At 45.0% G+C, this 22,826-nt stretch overlaps 1 protein-coding gene across 2 annotated transcripts; it reads right to left on the bottom strand.

The window, feature by feature from the left end:
- LOC120670010 (WD repeat-containing protein 7-like) lies at positions 1-17,650 on the bottom strand. 2 transcript variants are annotated; one of them, XM_039949956.1, is made up of 9 exons: positions 14,861-17,649; positions 14,678-14,781; positions 6,790-6,859; positions 5,418-6,224; positions 4,372-4,574; positions 3,656-3,779; positions 1,983-2,189; positions 1,062-1,339; positions 1-629 (listed from the first exon to the last, which is right to left on the bottom strand). In XM_039949956.1, exons 1-8 carry the CDS (start codon positions 17,591-17,593, stop codon positions 1,196-1,198), a joined length of 4,392 nt encoding a protein of 1,463 aa, XP_039805890.1. In that variant the 5' UTR covers positions 17,594-17,649; the 3' UTR covers positions 1-629; positions 1,062-1,195. The 2 variants fall into 2 exon arrangements, with proteins under 2 accessions (XP_039805890.1, XP_039805891.1); XM_039949957.1 differs by having other exon boundaries at positions 15-629; positions 1,067-1,339; positions 14,861-17,650.
- Between the last annotated feature and the right edge of the window lie 5,176 nt (positions 17,651-22,826).

The raw sequence follows: 22,826 nt of genomic DNA, 5'->3' as shown, positions 1-22,826 counted from the left end.
CGCTAATTATTGATTAAACATGAATTAATTAGCATCATTAGATTCGTCTCGCGATTTACAACCCATCTATGCAAAAAGTTTTGCAAATAGACTTCATTTAGTACTTCAAATGCCCTATTTATATCTTTACACATTTTTGCAAAATGAACTAAACACACCCATAATCTAACTGATTACCACGAGTTGAATTTTTTAAATCTAAGTAATCTATAATTGGATATTATTTGTCAAGTAACAACGAAATGTGCTACAGTACCAAAACTCAAACTTTTTCACCAACTAAACACACCCTCATTTGAGTCCCTAACATGTGAACCCAGACCCACATGTCAGTGAGTCAAGTGCAGAAGCCCCGTCCTTTTCAACAAGTCCCCCTTCATCCTTGCAGACCATCTCCGCTCGGACCATTTGTCAGGGCACTTTCGGGCTTCTATCCGAGCATGGATCCAAGCTTTCGCCGAACGGGTATCCTTCCTTGTTCCAACTTCATCAACTGATCAGGACCTAAAAAATTCACCGATGAAGGTTTCGACAATGCCAGAAAAATGTCCTTCATGTTCCACGTGCGGATTCTGAGGGTCACCTCTCCATCACAGCCCCATTGTTGGGTGCTGCATGTGAATTGTGTCCTGTAAACGAAAGCAACATTTTTAGTTACAAAATTCAAAATTCCAAAAAAAAATTTCCGACACCTGCATGGAGACTTAAATCTAGACGAAATAAAAAACGCATTGCGACTGCTATCTGTAAATGGCGAGACGAATCTAATGAACCTAATTAGGCTGTAATCAGACGCTAAATTGCTACATTAATGCTACAGTAAACAACCTCTAATGACGGATTAATTAGGATCATTAGATTCGTCTCGCGATTTACAGACGAGTTCTGTAATTATTTTTATGATTAGTCTATGTTTAGTATTCAAATGTACAAAGATGCCTTTTCAAAATTTTTACGGAGCGCAACTAAACACGCCCTTAGTACTCTTTTTACTGTTTACATTGGGAATCCAATTATGCATTCTGTCTGCACAAGAAAATAGTCAGGAAACAGCAAGATACCTTACATGGCACATGAATCAACACGATGGTGACTCTGGTTCAACTTGCCAGCCATTTGGATCATACTGTAGTGAAGCCTAGCTGTCTTTCAGAACTCCAAAACTCAAGTTTCATGAAGCATCGGTAAGCCATGATCACAACTGAAATGTACCCAACTCCTGGCCGTGCCTTGTAAGTTTGATAGTCTTTCGGCCAACCCACTGAAGGCGGTACGAAAGGTCAAGATTACGAAGCAATAGCTTCAGATTATCAGCCTCATCTAATTCCTTTGTCTTCTTCTGTGGAGCCCAGAAGGCCAGAGCCGAATAAATTATTCATGGTATAGCAACAGTAGTAGGGGTGTTATTTAAAATGTGGGTGAAAACTACATAAAAATTGTAACTGTACTTTCAGCTATCAGTATCAAGAACTTATCAAAGCAACAAAGTACAAATAATTGAAGATGAAATGTGAGCTTCAAAACACCAGATAAATGGGAGAATACGTAAAGAAAATAACTGATTTATCTTTCGATATTTGCAGCATCATATCCAATCCAATCAGTTTCCAAAGTCAAAACAAACTGTTTTGGTCAATATGGATTCATGGCATTGCCAGTTTCTTTCCAAAATAATTTCATTTTCCCCAACTAATTAAGTACACAAACTGAATCAGTCTTAAGATAAATTTCAAGTTATATCCAGTCGGTTCGATTCTCAACTTATTTGGACAACTTTACAATTCATACTAATCCTTATGTTAGAATTTCAGCAAATAGATCATATTAAGATCTAGCAAGATGATAGTGAAATAAGAACATGCATGCTAAGGATTCCCTGCAACTCAATGAACAAATCTAACAGCACTAGTAAGACTGAAAATAATACAATAAAATTGTCTTGAATAACATAATAGTAGAGAAGCAAAGAATAATAAATATACCTCTGAACTTCCATGTTTATCATGTCCTAAAATACTAGAAATTATACTTAGGCGAGCAGAGTTAGGTGAAAATCCTTCCCATGGAGGAACATAGATAAGCTTTGTGCATTGGATAGGAGTAAGGCTCTTGCTGAGCCTCTCCCACCAGCCAGTACCCAATGACCACCATCTTATCATCAATCCATTCTCAGAGAAGGCAACCAGACCCTAGGGGGAAAAAAGAAAATTATTAAAAAAAACTACTAAGGTCGAGTTACAAGCATCAATTTAGGGATAGAAATTTATAGTGAGCAACCTCATACAGCCTAATAAATGCAATTGTGTTTTTTAACACAATTGTGGATGAATACAATGAGCAACAGGATAGACTTAAACTGCACAAATATATTAACTTGCATATCTTTCTGGCAGTTGGTTAATTAACTGATAAGCTGCATTCAAGACATCCTTTTTAGCTTATCATGCCAGGGAAAATCTATATACAAAGGTAAGGCCAGCATCCATTTGATGGAAGCAAGGGATGATGGAAGCAAGAAAGAAAGACAACTGTCTGCATTTCCCTCTCTCAGTAAGGTTTCAGGGCAATGATCAACACCATGGGATGACAGCTCCTGATTGGCTGGCCTAGAGCAACTATCCTACCTTCAGTCCATAGGCTGCACCCAACCAGTCAGAGGCACATGCCCACATCACAAAAAATGCACTGTAATGTGAGACTGAATTTACAGTAAGCACAAATTGGAAATGCAACAAACCAGCACAGTATGTCAGATTGCTAGGTGCTTGGTTTTGACTTTGTAGGGTGTCAAACATCTGTTGGTGACCACACCTTATAAAGGTTGACTCAATGAAAACAACAGCAAAATCAAAGTTTTGCACATAGTTACATGAGATGGTATTAGAGACCATTCAAATGTAAGTGCTCACAGCTGATAGCAGAAGTAAATACTTACTGTAGCATGTATGATATGGACTGGGTCAATTTGTCAAATAACTTTGATGGCAACATTACCACAGCTTTATCAACCCAGTGGTGATTGATGGGATGAAGTGTAAATTAGAGTTTCCCTGGGGTTGGTAAAGAGAAATGGGGGCCACCCTAACCCATTGAGTGCTCTACGACTTCCATATTCTCTTACAGAGCAAAAGAAGATTGGGCTCGTAGCAGCCCAATCTTCTTACAGAGCAAAAGAAGATTGGGCTGCTACGAGCCCAATCTTCTTTTGCTCTGTAAGAGAATATGGAAGTCGTAGAGCACTCAATGGGTTAGGGTGGCCCCCATTTCTCTTTACCAACCCCAAGGAAACTCTAATTTACACTTCATCCCATGCGTAGCAGCCCGCTTCAAGATATGATGACTAATCAAACTCATTATTTGTTATTTCCGGGTCTTTTCGTTGCATTCAAACAAGTCAATCAAGTCCTAGGTAGAGCCCTTTTCCGAAACCCTATAACGGCTAGTGAGGCGAAAGAATCGTATAGTTTTAGTTTAAAACATTCTATAGTACTTCCTCCGTTCCAAATGATATGTCGTTTTAACTTTTCTAGATGCATAGTGTTTGCTATACACCTAGATGTACATGTCTAGATACATAGAAAAAACTATGTATCTAGAAAACCCAAAACTACCTACAATTTGGAATGGAGGGAATATATTAATTGTAATGTCGAACCTCTCCATCGGGTGAGAAACTCAAAGCTGATATCAGTATGGTTGCCGTTGTATTAGATGATCCTGTAAGTAAGCTTGGAAGACCTGGTGGTCCACTTGCATCAAGAATTCTTATTTTTGTGACACTGCAAAGAAAAAAATGGAACAAATAAAGAAAAAAACAGTTAAAATTTTGTGTTCCAGTTAAAAATTATGCAAGGAAACATACCACGAGACTACGAGAGTAGCATTAATTCCATACTATAAGAAAACATCAATATCAAAATATGAAACTTGCATATTCAAGGAAAAAATGAAACGTTCCTGTCGCCAGGTACAAACTATATATGTACTTAGTCAATTCAACACCAAAAGAGAGAACACAAATGCTATCAAACATTGACCAGATTCACAACCTATCAGTGACACTGATAACTCCATTAGGTACCAATCCCACTAGCACCCAAAGAACACAGAGATTTTCCTATAACGGCCAAACTTAAATTCGTGAAAGAAAACAAAGGTGATCTATCCAAATTTGAACCTCTTTCATCCAAAGTTACTGGCCAAAAGGACAATCTCATATTTCAATGGCCCATTTGACAGCACAATATCAGGAGAAAGATGTGTTGTACTATTCAGGATGCAGTAATCATCTAGTAGCATAGAGACATATTCGATGGAGAGATAAAAGATGCATAAGAAAATAATTTTTAGTAACTTGAAAAGCCTATGTACCTTTCTATGTCATATACTCGAATTGTGGCATTATGAATCTCTCCAATAGCATCACCAACGGCTAATCGTGTCATCGATTCATTGAGAGCAACCATCGGAAATACACGTGCCATTTCTCTTAGAGCCATCATTGAACTAATAATGCAAGCTTTACGCATTATTAAATTGCTTGGATCCATAGTGTGTAAGATGTAGCTGATTGCCTGCACAATTATTCAACTTTAAGAACTACAGAGCATACTGTTTTAGTAAATTAACACACTCTTAAGGAATTACAATAAAAACAAGTGTTACAGCACCAAAGGACATAATTATCAATTTGTGAAAAATAAGGTAGATGCCTGCAACACATATGTAATTAAACGGCCTCTTAACTTTACCATAGTTACTCGACTTTGGATGGAATATAACCTTGTTCAAACATAAGAATTCGGTCGAACACCTCACACCCGCACCACCATCAGAAAGAAATAAAAAAAAAGATATATTCTATGAACTGAGCGTAAATCCTAATTGTTTTCCCTAAAACTTAACTAGGATCCCAAAATTCATCTTGCAGCTAAAACATTCTAGATCTACTGAAGCCAGATGTTAAACAAACTACAAAGGAACATACACAGGTAAATACATATATTCAGGTTCTAACATGCACAATAGCAGTTAGAATCTTCGCAGTGGTAACATATTTAACAAGACAAACAGCAGACATCAGAATGAATTTTAATAACTATTCCGTTTCAAAAAAAAAAGAATTTTAATAACTATCAACAAAGAATGATTTATACATTTTGAGCAAGAAATTAAAAGGTAACAGCTGCAAGATGACCATTTTCTGTAAAACATGCTTCAGATTAACAAATACATTATATTTTTTAGCAGCAGAACCAGGTTTTTGCATTGTGCAAAGAACATTTCTAGTGTAACTGTTTAGTGTTTACGACTTTTGAGCAAATAAAAGGCTCACATGTGATATAATGATAATGCACAGTGACCACAATAATTCTTTTAATGATTACAACAATCACCAGAAGGTTGAAACACTTAACCTTTTCGAGGTAAGGAGCCAAGGCCTTTGGAGCGCCTCGTACGGCACGGGTTAGAGTTTTGAGTGATGCAACATGAACAGGTGAATCAGACGAAGTAGCCCAAATTTGGCTTTCTATCACACTAAAAAACCCTGTTACATCAGCCATTGCTAAGCTTGGTAAAAGGGTGCCAACCAATGCTTCCCGCATTGTAACAGCAACTGCAGTTTTATGGATGGCACTGCTTGAAGGTGCAGTACTTAGGCACTCAATTTGGAAAAGGATGTCACTCATAAAATGAGTGATTTCAGAACCCAAACATGCTTTCCAAGTGCTTTCCATTCCCTCTGCTAGAAGTTCAGCTGCAGTTGAACTGTAGCGATCATTCATTGACATAACTAGCTTGATTAGTTGACTAACAACTAAACTTGCAAGCTTAGCTTTTACAATACTTGGATACCAAACAACCAAAGCAGCTGCAACAATGATATTTGATGCCATAGCATCCTGACTTGTGCCTCCTATCCAAGATAGCCATTCCTGATTTTCAAATGATTCCAACCATGAGATCATGTTAGCAGTGTCACTATCATCTTTGTCAACATTTCCACTATCTGCCTTCAACTCCCCATCACTAGACACAGAAGCACTCTGCACAGCAGAGATAAAATCATTCATATTATCTGATGAAGACAAGACGGCATCAGGAGCTTTGTTTTTATGCATCCGTAGTGGTTGTGGAATAGAACGGGGAGCTGCACAGTGGAACAAGGAACGTGCAGCCATTCGCACATGTTCTGAAGGGTGTTGCCAAAAGCTCACCAGAAGCTGCAAGACATTTACCGATTAGTTGGATTCCCCTCCTAAAACCACCTATTTGCTAGCACGCAGATGTGCTATCATATAATCATGAAACATATAGCTACACACATAAATGTGATTGTACATACTGAACCCAAACAAAAATACATATTTTATATTAAATTTATCATCAAAGCATTGTGAATATTTGGATATTAAATAGCAGGTAGGAACTGACTGCAGTAAGGGACCAAGAACTTTTACACCCCTAAATGTGTTCCATAATCACTTCATGCAAAAAAGTTAACCCAGTGGATATTGTTTAGTCCCAGAGGTTATAACTTAGAAATCAACTCAGGTAAGCATACTAAACCAACCAGGTCACATTATCAGATTTAGAACATCAACTAAGCCAGTTACATCCTAGAATCAACAAATTTTTATGTATTTCATAAAAGCCATATGACAGTAGGATGGTCTCCAATTTACTTATTTTTCCATATGATAAAAGATATGCAGTGGAATTGTGCTGTAGTAAAAGGTTGTAAGATTGCAATAAAATAGCAAAGCAAACAAACGTAAATAACTAAACCTGAAGGGATGGAGGCTTTATATCCGGAACCTTTTCAGCAAAATGCCTTGTATAAAATGCTGCCAAGGCGCTGAAACAAGACAAAGGCAAAGATAAGTGTAATACAGGCTGAATTCAAGTTATTGTACTAAGAGCTACCAATCATTCAAGAAATTGGACTATTTCACCCCCGAATGATAATAGTCATTTTTATTGTTCACCATAAAGGTAACGATTTAAATTGAAATTCTGTGGGACAGCAAATGGCATCATACCCTATGTCAAGATATATTTTTCATAATTACTGATCCCAGGTCATCCCAACATATGCAATCATTACAACAACAACAACAACAACATAGCCTTTTTTTCTAAGCAAGTTAGAGTAGGCTAGAGATGAAACCCGAAAGAAATAAAGTTCAAAGTTCAGGCACATTGATAGCTAGTCTCCAAACGCTCATATCCAAAACTATCTCTTTAGAGATATTCCAATCATTAAGGTCTCTCTTAACCGACTCATCCCAAGTCAGTTTAGGTCTACCTCTACCCCTCTTTACATTATCGACCCGCTCAAGAACCCCACTACGCACCGGCGCCTCAGGATGCCTTTTTTGGACATGTCCAAACCATCTCAGCTGATGTTGGGTAAGTTTCTCCTCAATTGGTGTCACCCCGACCCTATCCCGAATAACTTCGTTCCGGACTCTATCCCTCCTTGTGTGCCCGCAAAACCACCGCAACATCCGCATCTCTGCTACACTCAGTTGCTGGACATGTCGCCTTTTTGTATGCCAACATTCAGCACCGTATAACATCGTCAGACGAATTGTTGTCCTATAGAACTTGTCTTTTTAGCTTTTGTGGCACCCTCTTGTCACAAAGGATACCAGAAGCTTGCCGCCATTTCAACCAGCCAGCTGAAATTCTATGCCTAACATCTTCATCAATGTCGCCATCCTTTTGTAGCACCGATCCTAAATACCAAAAAGTATCCTTCTGGACCACCACTTGCCCATCTAGACTAACGTCTCCCCCCTCATGCCTAGTCGCGCTAAAATCACACATCATGTACTCGGTCTTGGTCCTACTAAGTCTGAACACTTTCGACTCTAACGTGCGTCTCCACAGCTCTAACTTCATATTAACTCCTGCCCTACTCTCGTCAACTAGCACCACATCATCAGCAAAGAGCATACACCAAGGGATCTCACCTTGTATATCCCTTGTGACCTCATCCATCACTAAAGCAAATAAATAAGGGCTCAATACTGACCCCTGGTGTAGTCCTATGTTAATAGGAAAGTCAATGGTGTCGCCTTCACATGTCCGGACAAACATCGTCGCATCCTTTTACATATCCTTAATGAGGATAATGTACTTAGTTGGGACTTTGTACTTCTCCAAGGCCCACCACATGACATTTCTCGGTACTTTGTCATACGCCTTCTCAAGATCAATGAATACCATGTGCAAGTCCTTCTTCTACTCCCTATATCTCTCCATCAATTGTCGTATTAAGAAAATCGCCTCCATAGTTGACCTTCCAGGCATGAACCCAAATTAGTTTTGGGTCACACTTGTCACTCTTCTTAGTCGATGCTCGATAACCCTCTCACAAAGCTTCATCGTATGGCTCATCAGCTTAATTCCACGGTAGTTAGTACAACTTTGAACATCGCCCTTGTTTTTAAAGATAGGTACTAATATACTTCTCCTCCATTCTTCCAGCATCTTGTTTGACCGAAAAATGAGATTAAAAAACTTAGTTAACCATACTATTGCTCTATCTCCTAGGCATCTCTATACCTCAATGGGAATACCATCAGGGCCCATCGCTTTACCTCCCTTCATCCTCTTCAAAGCCTCCCCGATCTCTACCTCCTGAATTCTCCTCACAAAACGTCTGTTGGTATCGTCAAAAGAGTCATCGAACTCAAGGGTAGGGCCCTCACTCTCCCCATTAAACAACTTGTCGAAGTACTCTCTCCATCTATCCCTGATCTCCTCATCCTTCACTAGCAATCGATCTGTCCCATCCTTGATGCATTTGATTTGGTTGATGTCTCTTGTCTTCCGCTTGCGGATCCTAGCCATCCTATAAATGTCCTTCTCCCCTTCTTTCGTGCCTAACCACTGATACAGGTCATCATACGCCTTACTCTTTGCTACACTCACAGCTCGCTTTGCAACCCTCTTCGCTAATTTATAGCCCTCGATGTTGGCTGCACTCTTGTCAAGGTGGAGGCGCTTGAAACACTCCTTCTCCTTAATAGCCCTTTGCACCTCGTCGTTCCACCACCAGGTGTCTTTCCCCTCCTATTTGCCTCCCCTACTCTCGCCAAACACCTCTGAGGCCACCTTCCGAACACATGTTGCCATCTTTAGCCACATGTCATCTGCGTCTTCTTCTTCCCAAGGCCCTTCACCTAGCATCATTTCCTTAAACGCTTGTGCCGCTTCCCCTCTAAGCTTCCACCACTTCGTTCTCGCAATCTTGGCACGTTTGTCCCGGTGGACACGTACCCGAAGACGAAAGTCCGCCACCACAAACTTGTGTTGAGGGACAACACACTCCCCAGACATCACCTTACAATCTAAGCAATCACGTCTATCCTCCCTCCTAGCAAGGATAAAGTCGATCTGGCTCGAGTGTTGTCCACTACGAAACGTCATAAGATGGGATTCCCTCTTCTTAAACATGGTATTCGCTATCAACAAGTCGTAGGCTAACGCGAAACGTCACAACATATGCAATCATTCATGGGAAAAATTTAAAACAAGATGACTACCTAAATACAAGCAAGTGAATGTCGAATCACCTACTTTCATTGTACAAAAAAGCATATCTAACCTTAAAATGATACTGGCTACCTTATACTATAGACTATAGGAAGTGTCTTTGTTCATTTATACTATAAACAAAAGCAGGGGTTTGGTAGTTTTGAAGGATTATATCCATTCATCAGAGTAATCTATCAGCTGAAATATAATGTAGTTCCCCTCAGGGTAAGCTTGTAGGAGAACATAATTATATATAATTGATTGATTGTATTGCATTGAGACCTAGGCCGGCATATATTGGGGTACATGACTTGGAAGGCAAGCCTCTCCTACAGTATGGTAGAGTCCGGATACAATCCTAACCTGCCTATTATAGATATATCCCAAACTCTAATATCCCCCGTAGTCACAGCAGGAGCACTACAGATGGTGAGACTGGAGAAAAAGGCGAAGGTAGGAACCAACGGACTGACATCCCCCCGCAAACATAACGTCAGGACAGTACGAGTGTTGTGAGCCTGTGACTGGAGAAAAACTGGTGAAGCCTCATGCGGATGATAACCCTTTATGCTGATGTCGAGGTAGCCGAGACGAGGGTGACTAGCCATGGTTGAGGATGTCGTGTGTAGGGTAGCCGTGGTCAACGTAGCTGTTGAGGTAGCCAATGCAGAGGTAGCTGCACATGAAGCCGCTGGCGCGCAAGGGGGCGCCAAACAATGGTGGCGTGGAGGTGTCGTAGATGAAGATGGTGATGTGTTGAGGACGAAGCGAGGAGGACGCCGTCAAACCGCCAAGGCCGAGGCGAGTACCGAGTTTGCTAGACCCAGTAGCACGTCGGGGATGAAGGCAGGCGCCGGTGTTACCAATACCGAACGTACAAGGGAGAGCACACAACCAAGTCGCAGAATGTAGTGGACCAGCAGAGCAGATCTCGACAACAGTTGCGGTGCAGAATAGCGAGGGAGAAGAAGCCGAAGCAGCCCGCGGTTGTCGGAGTAGACGAAGTAGGCAAAGTAGAGACAATGGTGGTGGTGACGAGGTCGTGCTAGACGAAGCGTAGAGATAGAGTAGCCAAGCACTAGCCCAAAGGCCAGCTAGCTTGCCATAGTCATAGCGGCAACGGCGGTCGTAAAAGTCGGCGAAGAACTCAAACAGCTTAACGAAGACCATGCGTGCAAGGCGCAGTGACGCATAGTCGGTAACGAGGTCGTGGACATGGTCGGCGGTAGTGAGGATGCAACGATGAAGGAGACCACGGGTGGCGTCGCTGCTGCTCGAAGAGGCAACGCAGCGGCAGCTCTCCATACTCGGTGAAGGGGCACACTCGACGAAGGTGGACGTCACGAGAGCCAGGTGGATCTCGCACGTCGGCTGATCAGACCAAGTAGCGTGAGGCGAGACGATGGTGGGCAAAGTCAGTGAAGGCGTCCCGATCGGTGAAGACGAAAGAACGAACCGGCAAGGGTTGACGTGCGGACGAAGCGGCGGGGGTGGTGCAAACAGGTGTCCCTAGGGCACCGTCCATATTGCCATGTCGCATGTCGAAGATGAAGAAGAGTGCCGGTGAAGTCAACACCATCGTCAGAGTAGAGGCGTGAGGTCGATGGACGCGACCTCTGATCGGGCAAAACAGAAAAAGATACACAGTAGCATCTTTGTGGATAACCTTTGGGTACGCCTAGCACCAACCCTCCCCCTATCTTATCTCTTTCCTTCTCGTCCCATTGCGGTCAATAGCCACACACAGAGAGAGACAGACAGAGACAGAGGGAGGTGGAGCAGCCCGACGGGAGGCGCGAGCAGGAAGGCGGCAGGGAGCAGGGCCGCGGCGCCAGTGAGGCGCTGGAGAGGTTCCGCTAGGGGCGGAGGGGCCCCACCGTGTCATCCTGGTGCCAGGCAGTGCTGAAGACTGGTGGATCCCGCCAAGGGAATGGGCGGTAGAAGGGGTGTGCGGCTAGCCGCGGCTACCGACGGGCCAAGGATCGCCGACGGCCATGGAAGGAGCCGCCGGATCCAGCGGAGTCCACCAGGCAAGGACGAGCGCGGAGCCGACCTACCGGCGACGGATCCTGCCAGGACAGGAGCAAGAGGAGGGAGGCCAAGGCCAGCCCGCGGACGGCGACACCCGGGTGAGTTCTTCACGATCTGCTGCTGCTTGAGGACGGCGGCAGATCGGATCGATCGGCCACCAGACTGTTGAGGGGCAGCCCCCGGCGAAGATCATGGGCGAACTCCCCGAGGGCGCGCTAGGAGGCCATCGAGGGGGCGCGCTGGAGGCGTGCTGTGGAAGACGATCGGCGACGCGAGGAAGGCAGCGGCGCGGGTGGCGGAAGCGGAAGGTTTAGCCTAAGATCCCAAACCCTAATCTGGTGATACCATGTAGGAGAACAGAATTCTGTATAATTGATTGATTGTATTGTATTGAGACCTAGGCCGATATATATTGGGGTACATGACTTGGAGGGCAAGCCTCTCCTACGATGTGGTAGAGTCCGGATACAATCCTAACCTACCTATTATAAAGGTATCCCAAATATACTCTAATAAAGCTACATTGGCCTACCCTGGTGCACAGGCACAAGGATGAAGCAAAAATTTCCATGTACTTGATCTATTTTCACCATAAATACTTTTAAACTTGTATGTGTTCCCTTATATACAAATGCATGTGCACTAAGGTCACTTTGAGTCTAGCTTTGCCCCTGGTTCCCAACCATAAAAAGATGCTATGTTAAAGAAACATAAAATATGATGCAACACAACCAGTTCACTATTATATCCATCCATCTGCTTTTTATTAATAATGTTACTAATTTAGTAAGACACCATAGGTCCACTCGCAGACTCGTTTACTCAAAGTTACCTAAAGGAGAACAAGTTGGTGACAACTTCAATAGAGTTCCACGGAAAGTTAACTCTTTTTAACGAACATGGCACCATTTATGTCATTTCGAGTGATTTTGGTAATCGAATGATAACGCAATCAATGGGACTAATGGCTTTGTTAAGTGAACATTACTAGATCCCAGGGATGAAGTAAAAAGGCCATGCAAAGCAAAACACGAAGAAAGAACTCAAAGAAACGCTGAATTGGACGAGTTCTGCAAAAACCATTAGCACCGGAAGAACTGATGCCTAAGCATCGGTGCATCCAATGGTTGTCGGAAGATCCGACGCCCTGACTTTGGTGCAAGACTGAGCGCCTCTGGAGATCAAGTGAAGAAAGAGTGTAGCACCGGTTGAACCGACATTGTCAAGTCAAGCATCGGTACAATCAATGTACTATATTCCAGAGACGATGTCAAGCATGAAGCAGCCAGCCCTTCAGCACCAGAAGAACCGATGCCCACCAGAGTATAGCGTCAGAGCAATGACATCAGCAAGAGCAACGGCTACATGAAGATCAAGTGTCACCGGAAGTTCCAACGCTGTAGCATCGGTTCATCCGATGGTCCCTAAAGTTGCTGTAGCTGTGTCAGAGAGTCCAACGGCTACTTCAGAGCGTAGAGTGACCGGAAGAACCGACGCCCCAGCACCGGAAGTTCCGATGCCTATGCAGAAATATGCCCAACGGCTCCAAACGGCTAGTTCAACTGTGTGGCCTATATATATGTGCTCCCCCGGCCATTTGAAACTTGCTGGAGTTGCTAAACATCCCACACACACCCAAGAACATCTCCAAACCATCCAAGAGTATAAAGATCAAATCCTTAGTCCTTAGCACAAACTTTGTGAGTGTTAGTGCTAGGTTAGCTCTTGAGTGAGTGATCAAGCAAGGTTTAGATCCTTGTGCTGTGGTTCTAGAGTGAACCAACCTTGTATCTTGGTGCGCCGGCCATCCTTGGAGCCTTGGTGGCTCGCCGGCAAGTCAACGACCCTCCGACTTGGTGTGGAGCGGCGTCGACAACATTGTGCGGGGGACGGAGACCCCTCCTTCGTGGGCAATCTCCCTTAGTGAAGATCGGGATCAAGCTGACCGTGATTGTGTTCACGGAAGAGACTTGATTGCCGGGAAGCGATACTCTTAGTGAGTGCTTCAATAACGTGGACGTAAGAGCGTCTTTGTGGCAATCCGAACCACGGGATAAATCCTCGCGTCGAGAGTTTGCTTCCTCTCATCCCTCCTTTAAGCTTCCGCATTTCATATTGCAACTTGTGTGCCTTTACTTTCATAGAGTAGTATCTTGTTAGGATTGGCTATAGGTTGCTAAACTCTTTTGGGATGAGGGTTTTACACTAAGGTGAACCGTAGTTGCACATCTAGATAGCTTGTTTTAGTTTAAGTTTTGTGCAAACTAGTTGGAGCCATAGGTTAAGTTTTTAATAGTGACTAATTCACCCCCTCCCCCTCCTAGGCTAGAGCACCCGATCCCTTTCACTCTTGGCACACAATGCAACTTAAATAGATAAACACAAAACTTTTGTAACAACTTGACTGCCCTTATAAATGAATTTAGACATTGCGGCAAAGTCAATATTACACCCCTAATCTGTTGTTGAAGTCAGATTTTCAACCTCCAACTTCAATACCAGATATCTTTGCCCTTCAAGTATTGAAACTAACATGGTGTTGGTAAAAGGAAGTGTGCTTGGGAATAAGACTTCATCTAAGTTCTTTTAATATAATTTTACTGAATTTGGATGTTGGTTTGGCAATAAATCAAGAAATGGTGAATAAAACCCACACGAAGGGGATCATCAGTCTCATCATTTTGGGTCCCCACACCCTTTGGAGACACCATAATAGATGTGTCTTTGATGGCACTTCCCCTTGTATTCAAGAGGTCAAGCCAAATCTCAAGATGAGGCTCACCTCCGGGGCTTGGCTAGTGCTAAAGCTCTAGGGGGGTCTAGGTCTAGGCTTATTCAATGACCCGGTTTGTTCATCAGGTCAGGTAAACAGATAGATCTTAAGAATTCCAGACTAAACTAGAACGCAGCACTGGTTACTGAAAGATTTACCCAAACTTGTTCCAAACATGGCACATTTTAGCATGTGTCCAAAGCATTTGAGGTCGTTATGTCAAGCTTTTTCTGCAATGCTCCAGCACACCAAACAAATATGGCAATCTAGAATTGTGGGAAAACGTGAAGATCAATGGAAGAGAAGAGACAAATCACCCAATACCTGCTAGCATTTGTACAAGAACGAGATAATGTAATCATTCGTTGAGCAAGAGAAACTATAGACAGTGACCTCATGGCACAAAATTCAGCTGAAGACTTCCAAAGCTGAAACAAGCAAAAAACATCACGATCAGATTTCAGGTGTGCTTTGACATGGAAATGGGTTATGCCCTCAAAAAATTACCTCAAGAGTGGCTTCTTTGCCAGGGAACATCAATGTAAATGACCCTCTATCCCCTACCACCCCTGTTGCTATATGGCAGTCTTCTGGCTTGCAAACTTGCATCTCATCCACAAGTAATTTGTCTAGATCACAGTCAACATCCCATAAATGCAGAAAACAGAGGCTAAATCGAAGTAAACGCCCTTCCAGTGACTCTCTAGAGGGACTATCCATTTCATGAACCCCAGAAGGACAATCTAGCATTCCAGGCTGCAAAGTTTCTTTAGCATTCTCACCATGGAGATGACCTCTCACCTGCTTATCAGTGTTGCTGTTTGTCATGCCTTGAGTGGACATTATTGCTGTAAGGTCAAATCTCACACTAGCAATACCAGGATAGGGGCAAGAGCACTTTATTGGGCACTTTATCCTTTTGTTGACGCTGTGAGAAGAAACACCCTTTTCTGAACTGTATACAGAATTACCTCCATGGAATACACGAGCTTCATCTGGAGCTGGTGTCTTTCCCTTAAAATCATATGTTGTAGGGGCACTTACAGTCACAGAAACAGTACTCCCATTCTTATGGTTGGTTGACACAGATGGAATAGCATGACCCTTTTTGCCAGCATGAGACCAAAGGTGGCTCGTGTCTTTAAAAATTGGAACAAGTAAAGAAGATGCTGAAGTTGTTCCACCCAAGATGCTGCCAGTAACTGAATTTTTTGATATACCCCTGCAGAAGTGTTCGAACACTGACTGAGAGGCTGTACCACTGATAATTCGCTCTTGAGCACCAGTTTTCAGATCCCAAATATATAATCCACTACCTGCATCATTACAAGTGTGGAGATTCCGGCATAAACAAGCTATGTACCCTTTTACTCCCTCCCAAGCTACCATCGATGTGTAACCAGGATGACCAGGAAACATCCTCTCAACACGCATGGTTTCAAGTGAAACAAGCGCCACAAGGCCATCTTCTCCAACAGAAAGGAAGCAGTCATCCCAAGGGTGGTAAGTCCATGCCGGCGGTAGTATGATTTGCTTAACTGAGGCAACATGATGATGCATCACAGAAAGAAGGGTGCCAGCATCTAGATCCCAGACACGAATCGTACAATCTGAACTCCCTGAAATGAGTGCTCGGTGAAAGTTTCTAGAATCAGAGGGGGCATGCATGTAATGTGCAGCTAAGCACAGAATTGCTCCCTTGTGACCCAAAAAGAACCTCTCAGAAATAAGTGGGTAAATCCCTCCACCACCAAATTTTGCAGTAGCAGGTGACACATTCAGAAATCGGATAACTTCGATGTCACCATTGTGGAAACCATAAACTACAGCATATGGAGCATAAGAATCCTCAGAAAGTACCATTGACGAAGACACAGTCCTTCCATACCTTTCCAAATTATTGCTGTCTGATGAGCACACCTGTATTTCCACCACATTGTTGACATCACAGTGAGAATGAGAGCGTTCTGGCTTAAATTCTTCTACCTGAAGACCACCTTCTCCAAGCAATTTGCTCGAAGGTAGTTTATTTTCTGCTATACCCAGCTCAAACTGATCTAGAGACCATATGGAGATTTTTGGTTTCCACAACAATGACCCAGCAACCTTATAGGAGCAAGATTCCACCCTAACAAGACGCTGGCCCAACTGGCAAAATTTAATTTCCAATACCTCTCCTTGCATAGACAAGATGTCAGGAATTTCACACACTACCTCAGACTCAAAGGATGAGGCGCCAACCACAACTCTGTACACTGCAGCAGCGCCACTGCTACTCCATAACACCAAGCTCCTGACCACAATGCCATCGTCTGGAGCACAAGCATTCCACTCTTCACCATGTAGGAAAAAACCTCCAACAGAGCATCTGTTCTCCTCTTCCTTATCACCCTTGCAAAGAGGAGTACCCAGCAGAGACATCTCACCCAGCACAACCCCTTCTGCCACACATTTCAACAAGCATCTCGTCTTCAGCACCAACGCCACGACCTTCCCATCATGAGACAACGCCACAGCCTCGACTCTCCCGTCCGCCATTTCCGCAGACGCGACACTGGACATCGAGCTCACGCTGAGCCGCCTTGGCAAGTCACCCTCGTCGGCTACACCCTTGGCCACGGGCACCACCTGCGCCCGCCCCTCCACATCAGCTAGCACGGCGGTGACTGCTTCATCGCCGCAGCCACAGACCGCGATCGCCCTCGGCGTAGCGACCGAGAGGGTTCCATGGAAAGCGGTGTGGAGGACGGTGAGGGTACGCGCGTCGACGACCACGAGCGCCGACACGTGGCGGTGGCCGCCGTCGTCGGGGGCGTGGCAGAGGATGGCGACGCGGGGGCTGGAGGAGGTGGAAGTGGACGTGAGCGGGGCGACGAGGGAGGGCGAGCCGGCCCAGGGCGGGAGGGAGCGGCGGCGGAGGCAGCGGAGGGGTGCCGAGGCGGAGAAGAGGGAGAGCACGCCCGCGGCGCAGGCGGCGAGGAGGGAGGCCGGGGACAGGAGCGGGCAGAGGGCGACGATGGCCGCGGCGTGGGCGCAGAGGAGGGAGGACGGGCGCGGGGACGCGGAAGCTGAGGCAGTAGCGAGCGGCCAGTGGAGGACGGTGCCGTCGGCGGCGCCAGTGAAGAGCGCGGCCGGGGTGGCGGCGGCGGCGGTGACGTGGTGGGACGGAGGCGACGGCGACCAGAGCGCGGCCACCGAGTGGCACTTCATCGCATGGGGGGTGGGATGGCGATCCACCATCCAGCGAGCGATGTCTAGAACGGAGGGGGAAGAGATCTCATCTGGGTGCCCGTCTGCCCGAAGGAGGACGACGGCGGTGGTTGTCTGAGTCGCCGGACGGGGAATTCCAGCTGGAGTCAGCTAGACCGTCGGATCATCGCACGGACGGCTGTAGATCAACTTGTTCTTTTTTTTTCCTCCCAGTATAAGCTGTGCAAAATGTTGACTGTTGACCGACATATATTTATTCTATCTATTGCCATATGTATGGAAAAATATGAAAATAGGACGAGAAGCGGAAAATTGGAGAAGCAGATATTGTTCTTAGTGAGATGAAGAAGATGAGCCTTGAACCCAATAATCTCACTTATGATATACTGGTGGCAAGATATGCAAAGAAGAGCAACAAAGTTGAAGCACTAAGACTGTTTTGTGATGGGAAAATTCCTATTTTCAATCTCGAACTTTCACGATTGTCCGATTTTCAACCCGAAACTTCTAAACCAGACATCCTGCACCCTCAAACTAACGAAACCGTGCAATTACCCCCTAAACAGAATCCACCCAGGTTTTCAGCCGCGTCACCCCGCCACGTGGCGCCAGTGGCCACGTCAGCTTTTCTCCTTTTACCCTCTCCTCTCTCGTTCTCTCACATATAGGGGGCCCTCCACCTCTCCTCTCTTTTCTCGCTACGGTCATCTTCTTCCTCCGCCACCACCCGCCGCCGCCGCATCCTCCCTGGCGGCCCTGCTCGCCCGCGCGCTCCGCCTTGGCTTACCCCCTACCCGGCGTGCCCGCTCCTCCCGATCCCACCCTCCCTTCACTCGCTCCACCGCCTCCGCTGCCTCCTACGGCGTCTCCTGTCCTCCAGCTCCGCCTCCCCCAACCCCACCCACCCGCCCGCCCCCGTCCCTTGCCGCATTCGAGTGGGCCCCGTGCGCGCCGCGCTGGTGGCCTCCCTCCTCACCCCTTTTGCGCGCGGCGAGGTTGCTAGGTCGACGCCGCGGCCAACGGCGCAGCCAGCTCGCGCCAGACGCAGAAGACAACGAGGAGGGGCAGGGCATGGGATGCCGACATCGCAAGCAGGCGGTGGAGCGTCCGCGCCGCGTCGGCGGGGGAGCTGGCCACGACGAGGAGGTCCGCGGTGGCGGGGGTCAGCGAGAGGGAGAGCGGGAGCGGAGGGCGGAGGTGGAACACATGTTGGAAAGAGGCGGAGGAAGTGGAGCAGACCGCAGTGATGGAGGCGCATGAGGTGGAGGAAGATGGAGAAGAGGGTAGACGGCGGAGGCGGCGGCGGCGGGGGCGGGTGATGGCGGAGGAGGAAGACAGAGCAGGTGACGGCAGCGAGAAGAGAGAAGAGAGGTGGTGGCCCACCTGTCTGTGAGAAAGAGAGAGGAGAGGGTAAAAGGAGAAAAGCAGGCCACTGGCGCCACGTGGACCGGTGACGTGGCTGAAAACCAGGGTAGATTCGGTTTAGGGTGGTAATTTGCACGATTTCGTTAGTTCGAGGGTGCAGAATATCTGGTTTAGGAGTTCTGGGTTGAAAATCGGGCGATCGTCAAAATTCAGACTTGAAAATAGGACTTTTCCCTATTGTGATATGGTGAGTAAAGGCTTTATTCCCAAAACAAGCACATACAATTCACTAATAAATGACTTTGCCAAAGCTGGAATGATGAATCAAGCTAAAGAGTTGTTCAAACCAAATGAAAAGGAGAGGAGTTTTAGGCCTTGTTTGGTTTCTTTAACGAATCCTTAGAGCACGCAAGTCGAGAAAAGAATCTTTCATGCATGAAGTTCAGAATGAAGTCTATTTGCAAAAGCTCTTCACGAATGGGTATAACTTTTCGCGACGAATCTAATGACGGTAATTAATCAATGATTGGCTACATTGGTGTTACAGTAACCATCATCTAATCACACAGTCAAAGGTCTCATTAGATTCATCAGGGTTCCTAGCGCAGGGGTTCTGGAGTTAATTTTGTAAAATGCATTTATTTAATACAGTAATTAGTGGTCAAAGTGTTGATTTCCTAATATTCTAAGAAACCAAACGGGCCTTACATACGTCCTCAACTTCTGACATCCTTTTGAATGGATGGTCAAAGCTTAGAAATGGAATTGAAGTGACAAAACTCTTCAAAGATATGGAAGAGATAGGATTTAAACCATCTAAAGGCACTCTTAGTTTTATATCTAGAGCATTTTCAAAGCCGAGGATGACTTGGGAAGCTCGACGTTTACGGAAGACCCTTTTTAAAGATTAAGAAAAAAATGAAGTGTCAATATAATATCAGCCGTCCAAAATCAATCCTACTCAAAATTTCCGGCCAATGATTGAAGCATCAGTCATCATTTATGACACCCGTCAAGGTGGCCAAGCAATGGGTCCCCCGGTATGTCTTATAGCTATAATCGTGTAAATGGTGTTTATTTTCATTCAGATGATGCAGGCCAAAACTGTTCCTGCCTCTTATATATTGTGAAGGAACTGGGAACTGTAGCCCTCATTGAATGCGGTGCACTGTGAATCAGGTATAGCTTTGTTGAATAAATTATTTGTATCTCTGGTGTCTTTGTCTCTTTGTTGATCTGCTGCTAATTCCTGTTCTCTCTGATACCTTGTACTGGTGATCTCTTGACTCCTTTCGCCCTTCCTCAACCATCTGAGGAACCTATTCAGGTATTTGTTGTCACTTTTTGCACCTAGAGAAACACTGCACATCTTCAGCGAACTATGTAAATAGATGACCAAATTAATAGGTACATCTTCAGCGAACTTTGTAAATAGATGACCGAATTGATAGGTACTGTAATAAAGCCAATGTTTGATTTTTTATTACTTCGAAGCACTATCGTATCCATGATGATGATACCTGCATAAATTAACTACATTTTGGACTCTATTTTCAGGTTGATGATGATACCCTTATACCCAGTTCCCTTTATCTATGAAATATGGTAAATCCGGCCACACTGGAACAAATATTTGGCGTCTCTTCTTTGGCTGCATTACCAGTCTTGGCAAGTCTGGTTGTGGTTTCTCTTCTTCAAGCCTTTTGGTTTGTTCCAGCATTTTGTGCCTAGCATATAACCATATGGACTATGATCTCGTTCTAGAAATTTAGGGTATGCAACATAACTTCATTCATCATAGTTACCTGACAAGTGAATTGCTTGCAGGCCTCGAAAGAAAAAGATATTTTGCTGGTCGGATGACCGTACTTCCCTGCCGCCGTTTCTTACCGGCGCCGCCTCATTCCTCTGCCGTCGTCGCCGCCGCCACCACTGCCACCAATCGTTTCCCCATGCTTTGCCAAACCTGCGCTACCTAACCATATCGAGGTTTCTGAACTCCGGCGGCTCCATCAACCCGGAGCTCTGCACGACCTCAACGACTGCCACCAACGACTTCGCCTTCTTTTCAACTTCGACACGCATCTCGCCACTGTACTCTTCATTTTTTTTGACAAGTAATACCATTGATTAACAGCATGAAGCTGTGAGAACCATTACAGAGTTAATGGTTACAAGTTGGAGTGCCGAAAGAAGAGGGCACTGATGCACATGAGGCTCGTAAGCACATGCAACATTACAATGATTATGATCATACTGCGTATTTGTAAAAGCCTGTCTAGCTAAGAGATCTGCCATTTGATTGTGGCAACGCCGGAGTCTTCTTATCACTGCAGAGGATTCCCGTATCGCATTGTCAGCCATATGGGTTAAAGGCTTAATCCTCCAATCAGGCGGATTGTCCAGAATTGGGCCATTCATGAAATGAACCAGCTGCTGATTATCAGAGAGAATGGTAATGTGATGCAAATTCTGGTTCTTGGAAATTTGAGCAGCAAGCGCCAGAGCAGCTGCCTCAGCCATTAGAACAGAGGAATATTGTTGCAAGGCCGCTCTGACGAAGATATTGTGAGGTGGCTGAAGCTGTGTGTTTACCAAAAAAATACCAAGACTAGCTCGACAAGGAACCGAGTTTATATTGTCAGGCTGCGTGGAAGCATCTATGTAGCATCGATATCCTTGCAGAGTTGAAGGTAACAGAATCAACAACCTGTCAGATTGAACATCACTAGTGGCCTCTCCTAGTGCTTCTCCTCTGCTGGAACTTGCATTAGAGTTGGACGTACCAGACTTATAGGTGGAGGGAGCAGATAGGTTATCATCATTCCTTGGCTGGCGAATAACTGCTGGAGTTTCTTTTTCTTGTAGAGCTTCAAGATGTGTGTGCATATGTGCTTTTGCACGTTGATGAATCTGAGTAGAGGTGCAAGTTCTTCTGTTGAATCTATTATCATTGCGAGCTTTCCAAATATACCAGAGAGGTTTTGGATAAAATATCATCAGAGGGATTAGGAGTAGTCATTAGTGAAAGAGACATCTGTATGCCATCAATTTCAGGAGGAAAGTTGTTAGTTTGAACAGGAGGGTCAGCAGAGGACCAGACCTCAATTGACAAGGCACATTTAAAGAAGAGATGTTGGTCATCTACAATAGCCCCACAATAGGAACAGTGCTTGTCAATGTGGTTAGAATATCTGCCCGCTCTTTCACCCGTGGCAATAGCACGTCTAATGAGCCTCCAAGCAAAAGTTTTGAGGGGGGAGGAATCGACTTACTTTTCCAGACCTTGTGACTTTTCCAGACCTTGTGAAGGATATTGGCAGCGTCCTGACTTATGCTTCTGGAGCCTTGGTCAGGAAGATGATGTACCTGCTGATTAGCTAGATGAGTATAAACTGATTTAGTAGAGCATTGACCATTTTTGGCCGGTGTCCATCTGAGAATATCATTATGATCAGAGGTTACCACAGGAGTAGCTTGAATAATATTAACAGCCTCATCCGAGAAAGTGGAGGTGAGAAGTTGGTGATTCTAGCTGTGGGAACCCGGGTTCCAGAGGTCACATACCTTATCTGGGAGAGGGGAGGTAACTACTGGCATGAGAAGGTGATCGTGGATCTGATCCCACACAGGGGACCAAGGCGATAACCATATGGAGGAATTACCCGCATGGAGTTGATATTCGGAGTTGGCCGCTAGTTCATCCTTTACCTGCATAACAGAGGACCAATAGACAGATCTGGTTCCATTTGTAGGGGCTGTCCAGAAGGAATGATTAGGGTAATATTTGGCCTTAAGGATAGCAGTCAGAAAAGGGTTTTTGTTAGTTGCCACATTCCAAGAAGAGTGAATAATCAGGCTTTTGTTCACCAATTCCATATCTCTAATTCCGAGACCA

Source organism: Panicum virgatum, chromosome 4N, assembly GCF_016808335.1.
Source record: "Panicum virgatum strain AP13 chromosome 4N, P.virgatum_v5, whole genome shotgun sequence".
NCBI lineage: Eukaryota > Viridiplantae > Streptophyta > Magnoliopsida > Poales > Poaceae > Panicum > Panicum virgatum.
This window is presented reverse-complemented; position numbering and strand designations above follow the sequence as displayed.

What these genes read in the sequence shown, in the direction of transcription:
- LOC120670010 (XM_039949957.1), bottom strand. Translation starts at nt 17,593, where the DNA reads ATGGTGGATCGCCATCCCACCCCCCATGCGATGAAGTGCCACTCGGTG. An exon ending in TGGCTCCTTACCTCGAAAAG is followed by an intron (nt 4,575 to 5,417) that starts GTTAAGTGTTTC and finishes ATAATTGTGCAG; the next exon opens with GCAATCAGCTACATCTTACA. An exon ending in ATAAACATGGAAGTTCAGAG is followed by an intron (nt 1,340 to 1,982) that starts GTATATTTATTA and finishes TGGGCTCCACAG; the next exon opens with AAGAAGACAAAGGAATTAGA.